At 56.7% G+C, this 10001-nt stretch overlaps 1 protein-coding gene across 1 annotated transcript; it reads right to left on the bottom strand.

Annotated features, from left to right (window-relative positions):
* Positions 1-1280: 1280 nt before the first annotated feature.
* CRYGN (crystallin gamma N) lies at positions 1281-7061 on the bottom strand. Its single transcript, XM_020873218.2, has 4 exons — positions 7041-7061; positions 4762-5010; positions 2977-3122; positions 1281-1534 (listed from the first exon to the last, which is right to left on the bottom strand). Exons 1-4 carry the CDS (start codon positions 7059-7061, stop codon positions 1402-1404), a joined length of 549 nt encoding a protein of 182 aa, XP_020728877.2. The 3' UTR covers positions 1281-1401.
* Between the last annotated feature and the right edge of the window lie 2940 nt (positions 7062-10001).

Genomic DNA, 10001 nt, shown 5'->3' with positions numbered 1-10001 from the left:
CTTCTTTTTTCACAGTTAATTGATTTATTTTTGGCTGTGCTGGGCCTCCGCTGCTGCACACAGGCTTTCTCTGGTTGCAGTCTGCGGGCTTCTCGTTGTGGTGGCTTCTCTTGTTGCAGAGCTCGGGCTTCCGTCCTTTCGGCACAGGGGCTCAGCAGCCTTGGCTCCCGGGCTTTAACGCACAGGCTCAATAGCTGCGGCGCTTAGTGGAGCTTTGTTGCTCCAAGTCTTGTGGGATCTTCCCAGATCAGGAACGGAACCCGGAACCCGTGTGTCCTGGGTTGACAGGCAGATTCTTTACCACTGAGCCATCAGGGAAGCCATGGTGGTCTCTTATTCCTGGAAACCCCACTCCTTCCCAGGCCAGGTTCCTCCTTCCCTGTCCCCTGGGGGGGATGTGTGTGTGTGAATGCCCCTCCCATCAAGCTCAGCCCACCAAGGTGGGCCCACTGCCCTGGAGAGGGCCCACGGTACAGAGAAACTCCGTGAATTCTCCTTGGGGTGAAGAGAGCGGGGGTCCTGGGTTGAGCAGCGCTGTGAGAGTTAGGGGTGGGGGAGTGAATGCTCCCCCGCCTTTCAGCCCTGAAGGCGCCTCCTGTCTCCTCCCCTCCCCTCCTCAGAGCCCACTGATCAGGCAACAATGCCCCCTTCTTCCAAGCCCCTCAATTTCTCTCTCCATATGGGCTGTAAGGGGTGATGTGCCCCTGTGGTCCAGCCCATCCTTTCAGAAGGTCCTCCCCGATGAGATCCCTGAGGCCAAGATTCTCCCCGAGATGCCGACTCAGGGGCCCTGGGTCAGGCTTTGGTGGTGGAGTGGAGCAGACCATGCTGCCTGGCAGCTCCCCCTGCCCACCTTCCCCACTTCCCCACCCAGTCCCCTCCCCAACCCCATCACCTCCTCCATCCTTACCCCTCCCCCGTCACGACCTCCCTCCCCCTGCCCCTCCCCCACCCCATCACACCCTCCCCCATCACAACCCCCCCTCCCCTTCTCCCCTGGCTGGCCCGGGGCAGCATTTCAGGTGGTGGAAACACCTCTTCCCATCCTAGATCCAAGGTGGTGCCTCCCCATGTGGGTCATTGACTTTTCACATGTGAAACAACGTGGTTGGACTCCACAACCTGCAGGTCCCCTCCAGCCCTGACTTCTCCCAGCAGATGCCTCACCACGTCCTCTCCACCCTTTCTGGTCGGTCCCTCCAGGGCCTGGGGCGCCCCCACCCACCCACCTATCCCAACGCTGTCCCTTGGTCACAAAGGGCAGAGAAGTCACTCAGCGCTTGGCTTTTAGGACGTTTATTCCCCACGGTCCCAGGGTGGGCAGAGGGGACTGGCCCTCTCCTTGGGGGAGCAGCTCCTTGTCGCGGCCAGACCTTGGTGGGCAGGCGGGCGGGCGGGCAGTTAGAAGTTGGCCACCCGGCGGAGGGACTGGACGCGCGCGCTGTGGGCCTCCCAGTCGGAGAAGCTGCGGAAGTCGCCCCTCTCCACCAGGTACATGTGGCCCCGGTAGTTGGGCTCCTCGTAGAGAACCCACCTGGGTAGAGGGGGGCAGGGGTCAGGGACCGGGGCTGACCAGATCCTGTACTTGAAGCCCCACAAACCCCCTGACCCACAGCCGCCGCCCCACGCTGCTCCCCACCCAGACTACATATCCTGGGGCGTCATCAGGCAGCATGTCTTGGCCACCGGTTTACATATCTCTTTTTCAAATTGAAGTCACAGGAGACAAAGGATGAAAGCTCCATGGGTAACAAGCAGAGCCCAGAGCCGGATGTGGCATCCACAACGGGCAGCCTCCAGTGACCCCCTCACCCCTCTGAGCCTCGCCCCCTCTTAAGTAAAGAGAGGCCTGAAGTCCGTATATCAAATCTTAGCTCCTACCTCCCTGCCTTCTTTTCTAAACAAGCCCCTGGGACTCCCAGGGGTGGGTGGAGGTTGGGGTTCAGGGCTCAGGACACTTTCTACCCAAAGGTATGACTCTGGCCTCACAAGACACAATTTAGCCAGCAAATGGTTGTTTTGGAATTCTACCCCCAGAACCCCAGGTGCCATCAGCTTGGGGCAAATCTGGAATTTCTGAAGGACCTTTGGGTCAGGGCCCAGGACCCAGCAGCCAACATCAGTTATGCCAGGAAAGGTGGGGAGCGTCTTCCTTCAGTCCCTGGCATGACCACCCCTGGCACCCTGACTCTGTGCCTTAAGGGATCCCATAGACGCTGTGACAAGAGCCAGGCTCCTGGGACCCATGTCTTCGGGCTCTTCTCCTGGGGGCTGGGGCTGAGGTCTGGGGAGACCCCCGGCTCCAGAGCAGGGACAGTCTGACTTGGAGCCAAAGGCCTGGCTGTCATCCCAGCAGGGCCACTCACTGCAGGGTAGGGATAACTTTCTGGGCCTCAGCTTGCTCCTCTGTAAAATGGGGACACACGGTCCACCCAGCCAGGTAGATGGGGAGGAGATGGCCAGCTTGGGTGCACACAGGGGCTGTGAAACTTGGCCCGATGGGCATGCACAGTGGGCGCACAGCCTGCCTCGGCTGGTGGAAGGAACTGGGCGTGCAGGGAAACCCAGTCAGCCACGCAGTCCACCAGAAGTGAGGTGCATCTCCCCAGGGAGGCCCGCCTAGGGGGGCTGGGCGCTTGGTAGGAGAGAGGTCCAGTGCAGGGTCAGTGAGGGGTAGGCAAGTGGGCAAGGTCACCCTGCCCAGAACAGGCTTCCCCCGGCTCAAGCAAACCAGAGCCCAGCCCAATCCTAGAGAATGACTATCTGCAAAGGGCTCCCTGCCCTGTGCAGGGAGGGTGGGTGGGGGCCCTTTGGAGCCCCGTGTCCCCTCAACCTGGCCTTCCTGGGCCAGGGAGGTGGCTGGGGGAGGGAGGGAAAGGGTCTCGGGGCAGGGGACAGGCTGCCCCTCTGCTGGGGGGTCTGACCCACCCTGGCAGGTGGGGACCTGTGGGCGGCAGCCAGGTGGGTTCTACTCACGCTCCGTCCCCGTACGCCTTGATGGCGTTGACACAGTTCTTGGTCCAGCCCCGACTCTGAAGGAAGGGACAGTCTTCCTCGAACTCCAGGCACTGGCCCGTGAAGTTGCAGCCCTCGAAGATTTCTAGGCGGAAGTGTTCCCCGTGCTGCGGGTCCCCACCGAGAGCGAGGAAGGGAAGAGGGTGAAGGGAGTGCCCACGTGTGGGTGGGAGCAGAATCTCACCCAGGGCCCTGGGGGCACCCAAGAGCTCCTGGACTGGAGAGCTAGTGAGTGCCCCCTCCCAGGCCCAACACCCGCCCCTCAGCCCAGAACTTGCAGATAAGATTCGTTTGGATGAAAGGCATCTATTTCTTTAAAAAGATTCAGGGCCTCAAATCAGTCTACTCTCCCCTTTGTTCAACTAAAGAACCCAGGATCCAGAGAGGGCCAGCCCGTCTGGAACAGCGGCCGCCCTCGGACCCGCTTGGGGCACTGGGCTTCCTCCTGCCCAGACACACCACCGCATTCCTGTGCCCATCACCCCCCCAGCCCCGCCCCGGGATGCAGGCCATGGGCAGCTTTTAAACGATAATATTTTACAAACTGTAACAGAACCTTTTATTAAAACATGAAGCCAAAAATCTAAAACAAATAAGAGATCTCATTTGCTAAAATCCCTGCTGGCTCACTGGGCCGAGGACATACCCTCTTAAGAGTCCCCTGTATTTCCAAAAGCCGGAGGCGGGCCAGCTCCCCTTGGGCTCTGGCGCCGGCGGGGGCTGGGTCTTCGCCAGAGCTGGCCCCAAAGACAGCTCTTTATGAGAACAGCATTCAAAAGATACCCGGGATAGTTTTCGTACAAATAGCATTATGCAAGACCCAGGGCCAGCCATGTCAATTCCTTTTTTCCAAATGTCTGTGACCTGATGGGAAGTGTAAGAAAGTTTTCTTACAATCTGAGAGGCCAAAACCCAGCTGGGTTTGCAGCCCATGTAGAAAAGAGAGAGGTTGAGGGGTTTCCACTCAGAAGCCCCTCCCCGGGGGTCCTCAGATGCTTGTCCAGGGAGGCGCTCCTGCAGACACAAGGCCTGAGATGCCCCATGAGCAGCTCGCCTGGCTCTCAGGAACCAGCTGTGTCCCACCCTAGCTTCCAGAGCTCACAGCAGGCCGGTTAGGACTTGAACTTGGGTGACTCGTAAGGAGTAGGAACGCCCAGTCCCCACACTAGGGACAACCAGACACACACAGTCTTTCGCCGAGGAGGAGTGACACCCCTCATCATCCGCCCTGTGAAGTGGCAGCTGTCTGCTGGGTCCTGTCCCCTAGTTCCCGCTGCCTGGCCAAGGATACCTAAGCTTCTTCCATCAGCTGCTCCATCGAAGTCTCCCGAAAAGCACTACAAGGTGACCTGGCTGGTGGACACACTAGGCCCACATGAGCCTTACTTTAGCTGACTGCTTCCCCCATCTGGTTGCAAATCCAAACTTCTGATGTTTCCAATAGCATTTTAAGTGGAAAACTCAGCAAGATTTTGGCATCGGAAATTGAAGCTGATACATGGCTGAAAACGCGGGCATGAAAACTCCCAGGGGCTCTCCGATTAGGTCCCCATGCACGGGAGCAGCTAGGTCTGTGTGAGGACATCTCGCCGTCTTAAAGATCCCATGGTCTCACCCGTTCCTAAAGCTGGGAGGGTCACCCCCCTCCCAATACCTGTTCCATGTCTTGAGCAGACTCATGGAGCCCTGGATCACTCCAGCAGGAAGCCTCCCAGCCAGCCAGGTGGAGGACCCCGGCCCACTCACCATCCTCACGGGCCGACAGGAGCCCATGTGGTCATTGTGGCCATTCCAGCGGTAGAAGTCAGGGTAGTCGCCACGCTCCAGGATGAACTGCTGGCCCCGGAAGTCAGGGTGGTCGAAGCAGACCCAGGCCCCACTCTCCACGCGGACCGAGTTCACCCGGTTCATGAAGCCTCGATCCTGGAAGTTGTCACAGTCCCCGAAGACCTCCAGCTTCCTGCCTGTGAAGTGCTTGCCCTCGTAGAGTGTGATCTAGAGGAGCCAGGTGAGAGGGCAAGGGTCGGGCGCGCCTCTCCTTTCAGTTCCGGGAATGGACAGGTGGGGTCCAACAGCCCCACTGAACCCTGAGTTCCCAGGCCCAGATCTGCTGCATACACTAGCTGCTCAACCCTGTCTCTTGATCGGGTGAAAGAACACATGGATGTCAGGTTGAGGTCAGCCACAGTGCCCGGCCATCCCCACCCCAGGGGCCCATGGTTGAGCAGACAAATCTCAGAAGATCCGAGGAGACAGGCACTTCCCCTTTGTCCAGGGGCCCCTGTGAAAACTGGCTCTTTTCAAACTGCCACTGCAGATTTTAAATTCAATTTTTGTTCATCTTTAAAACACAACATCCAAGGAAACACTTCCAAGAGAAAACACTTCACTCAGGACTCACCATTATAACCAAATACTCAGTTTTCAGAAAGTCAGGTTTCTGGCATCCGTCTGCTTCACCGGACAGACTGAATCCAACAGAGCCAAGTCAGGGCCCGGCGCGGGATTAACAGCTCAAAAGCAGGTTTTTTCAATGTAGCCCTGTCCCTTTGTGCCCTAGGCCACCCCTCCGGGTGACATGCATGTGTTAGATCTGGAGCTTTTCTAACCCAGCGGTCAGTTCAGACACCGTGTGCCATGGTGATGTAGCACTGAAGGGTGTCCTCAAACTGAACACCGTGAACCAGATGATAACTAGACCTATTGATGATCATCTGGTAAGGGATAAAAATATCCAGTCACTACGTCATACACCGGAAGCTAAGCCAATCTTGTCAGTCAGTTGTACTTCAAAAAAAAAAAAAAAAAAACAAAAACATGAACCATATCAACCTCAAACTCACTCCCTTTCTGCAGAGGAACCTAACGTTCCAACCATTCGATGACTCTTCAGGGTGACTCTCCCTGGGGACTCAGATGGTAGAGTCTGCCTCTGCAATGCAGAAGACCTGGGTTTGATCCCTGAGTGGGGAAGGTCCCCTGAAGAAGGGAATGACAACCCACTCCAAATTCTTGCCTGGAGAATCCCATGGACAGAGGAGCCTGGTAGGCTACAGTCCACAGGGTCACAAAGAGCTGGACACAACTGAACAACTAATACTTTGGGTTCCTAGAAGGGGCCTGACAAAGTAACGCTACCTGGGCCTAGTGACGGCAGTCGTCATGTCTGTGTGCTGTCACTGATGGTCCAACTGCCTCTCTGGGCCCCTCGGCGTTAAGTGAAGCCACGGGCTTTGGCCAAAGGGACGTGTGGGGACTCGGAAGCTCTGAAAACTCCTCATTTCTCCTCTCTCCCTCTGCTTCTGCCGCTGTCAGCGTGTCGTTCTGCAGCACAGAGACCGTGGACCGTGGTGGAGGGGAGCTCTTGGGGCTGTTTGTTACTGAGGCATAACCTAGCCCGCGCAGACGGATGCAGTAATACTCTGACTCACTAACCTTGAATGTAGCCCCTGGAGACCAAAAGACAGGGAGCTAGTGAAGAGGGAGGAGGTCCAAGTTTACCCTCCTTCCTGCACAAGTCTCTTTGAGGGCTCTCCCTACCCCCAGATATTCAAGGACAACTTGTCACCCACAGAATTCGGAGGCCCCCTCAGATCTAAATGGTTGTGCAGATAACTAGTCCCAAGTGCCCCTGGGCAGATTCTGAGGAAGGAGCAGCCACATTAGAACAGCCTCAGGGAAAGAAGCAGGGGCCCAGGGCCTGCAAGGCAAGGCAGGGGTCCCCCACCGCAACCCAGGCACCCCTCACAGCTCACCACCCTGCCTGTTCCTGGCTGGGGGTGGAGATTGGGGCCCCAGAGTCAGCGCTTGCTGGAGGGTCTAGAGGGGGTGATAGGGGTACTTCCTAACCCCCACATCACAGAGGCCCTCAGCCAGGGCCAGGCTACCCTAGGATTGTCAGATGCAAAGGACACAAAGCAGCAATTTGCCACCCTCCACCCCCAGCCCCCATCCAGAGCATCAAGAGCCACGGAAGGGGGTTCTGGGCCCCGCCCTGGGGCCCAGCGGTTACCTCGGGCACTCACCTTCCCTGAGCGCTGCGCCATGGTGCACCTTGGGCGCCTGGAGTGCGGGTCCGCGGGCGTGCAGGGGGCCCCAGATATAGCGGGCGGTGCCCTGCTGGCTCAGCGCCGCCCCGACAAAAGATTTGCTGGGCCGGCTGGTTAGTGCTGTCGGGCATGCTAAGCCCGCGAGGGGCCGCCCGGCCGGTGGGACTCGCCCCGCCCCCGTCTGGGGGGTCTCCCTGGTGCTCATGGGGGTCACCGAGCCCAGCTCAGCCCCCAAGGCCGACTGTCTCTCGGGCTCAGCCTGCCTGCTAGCCCTGCTGAGTCAGGACCACACGCCCCCGCTACCCCCGCCCCGCCACTGGGGCGGGGGTCTCCAGGCTTCCCTCCTCCACGCCCCCCCCGCCACCCCATCGAGCCCTGAGCCTTCCCGGACAGAAAGATGGTCACTCCCCTCTCCCACCTGGACCGGGCTAAGCCTGTTACTGAGTCCTTCTCTGGGTGAAGGATGGACCCCAGGCTCCAGAGGGCACAGATGACAGTCCCTGCCTGCTCCCTGCCCTCTTCTCTTGTCCAAGCCAGATTTGTGCACCCCACCCACAGTGAGGAGAAATGAACCCGGGGTTGGAGTTTGGTACAGAGAAAGGGTTCTGGCACAGAGAAAGGGTTCTTGCAAAGGAAAACCAGGCGACTCATGCTCAAAAGGCTGCAAATCCTGGGTGGGTTTCAAGTGTTTTTAAAGCAAGGTGAGGAGGAGAATCACAGGGTGTGCGCTGATCATCTCTGGGGCAAGTCTCTGGTTGATGGTGAGGCAATGGGGCAGTGTCACAGGGGTTAAGATGATCAGTCCTCAGGTGCCAGTAGGTCTGGGGGCTACAGTGCTCACAGTCATCACATAATTAACTTCTTCCATTTGGCGGGAATTTTAGTTTAGCATCTGTAAAACAACTCAGGAAACGTGCACAAACATTGTTACCTAGGTACTTCAGGGAGGAACTGAAGATTCTGTGACTGCCATATGGCTGATGTACTCTTCAAATTCTTACCAGTTCTCCTGGCCCAACTACTATCCATTTTTATCACTACATGTTCACATCCTTCCAATCACTAATTCTTTTTTTTTGTTAATTAATTTGTTGTTGTTCAGTCACTAAGTCGTGTCCGACTGTTTGAGACCCCATGAGCTGCAGGATGCCAGGATTCCTTGTCCTTAACTATCTCTTGGAGTTTGCACAAACTCATGTTCACTGAGTCAGTGATGCCATCCAACCATCTCATCCTCTGTTGCCCCCTTCTCCTCCTGCTCTCAATCTTTCCCAGCATCAGAGTCTTAATTAAAGTTAATTAATTTATTTTTGGCTGTGCCAGGTCTTCAGCTGTATCCATAGGCCTTTTCTGGTTGGGCATGTGGGCTCTTAGTTCCCTGACCAGGGATTGAACCTGCGTCCCCTGCATTGGAAGGCGACTTCTTAGCCACTGGACCACCAGGGAAGTCCCCCAATCATGACTTCTTGAGACAGGCTTTTGTGACTCAGCTGAGGCCTGGGACACAACAGCTTTTCTATAAACAAGAGGCGGGCAGGGGACGTGGGAGGAGGAGGGGGTCTGTCCCAGGAAGGCCCCTTAGGCTCCTGCTCCATTACACTGGTCTTAGCTCCCAGCCCCACTGGATCTTTTCTGCTCCAGTAGCACCCTGGTCTGCCCGCCCCCATCCCCCAACACACACACATCTCCATGTCTGGTGGTGGTCCTGAAGCCTCCACTTCTGTCTTGCTACCGGAATCCTGTCCTCTCCCACCCCTAGTCAATGCTCACCCTCAATCTGTCGATGTGTCACCTGCCCCAACTTGAACCCCCCACCCCTTGCCAATGAGCCGCAGGCTCGGCACCCAGACCATCCCGGATGGCAAGGACGGGTTTACAGAAACACACAGCCCGCCTCCTCAGGGGGCTTTCTAGGGCGTGGACGTTCTTGGCCCATGACAGAGGCCTGGAGAGAGTTTGCGGAGTGAACAGTCAACACTGAGGCCACAAGATGTGCAGCCCTCAGTGGCTGGAGAGATGAGATGGGAGCACAGGAAACAACGCGGGGCCACTAGCTGGGGAAAGGGCCAACCCGGAGCTCGAAGGAAAGACATCATTTGGAGCAGGGGGCACCTCGGGGGCTTCCCAGGGCACAGTGTGGCGAGGAGCGCGTGTGGGCGCGGGAAGGCAGGTGTTACCGCCATCTCACGGACGAGACACTTCAGGTTCAGGAAAAAGAGGCCATGGATTCTGGGGGTTCAGGGGGGCCCTGCCCCTGCTCTGGGAGGCTGTCACGTGTAGTACATACGCTACAACCCGCATGTCACCTTGCATCCAAAGTCAGGCCCCCCAGGGGGCCCAGGCCTGACCCTTGCCCCCCACAGGCATCCACACTGGCCAAACCACACATTCTAACATTTGCCTTTGGATACAGGCCCTGTTGTGGAATATAATTAAAAGCAAGCTCTCCCAACCCAGAAAGCCCGTCCATATAGGTTAAAGAGAAAGAACAGTCTTATTGACATTAAACCAAAGAGTGATGCCTCCCAGGCAGTCTGCAGCAGTGACTGCAAAGACAGGGACCTCTCAGCCTTCATACAGTCAGGCAGACTTTCTCATTATGTACATGTACATGTGCTCAAGGTAAAATTGCTAATTTTCTCATATCTGTATGCCCAGAGATAGGCTTTGCAATTCAGAGTAAGGTGATGGCTGAAGTTAAGCCCTTCTCCTCCCAGGAAACTGGGAGGTGGGATGTTATTGTTTCAAAGAGATAGCTCCCAGCTGCTAGAGGAAAAACCTTCAGAGTATTAGGCTGGCAAGAGGCTTTTTTAGCCGTCAAACTGATGCATATACATGAGAAAAAGAGAAAGGAATTCTGGAAGAGAAAGGAAGGGAGGTCTCTTCCCTTGTATTCAACTGGGAAAATTAAACCCTTTATTATTTTTTTAAACATAG

The sequence above is a fragment of the Odocoileus virginianus genome, chromosome 1 (assembly GCF_023699985.2).
Source record: "Odocoileus virginianus isolate 20LAN1187 ecotype Illinois chromosome 1, Ovbor_1.2, whole genome shotgun sequence".
Taxonomy (NCBI): Eukaryota; Metazoa; Chordata; class Mammalia; order Artiodactyla; family Cervidae; genus Odocoileus; species Odocoileus virginianus.
The sequence above is the reverse complement of the archived record's forward strand: the minus strand, read 5'-3'. Positions and strand labels throughout refer to the sequence as shown.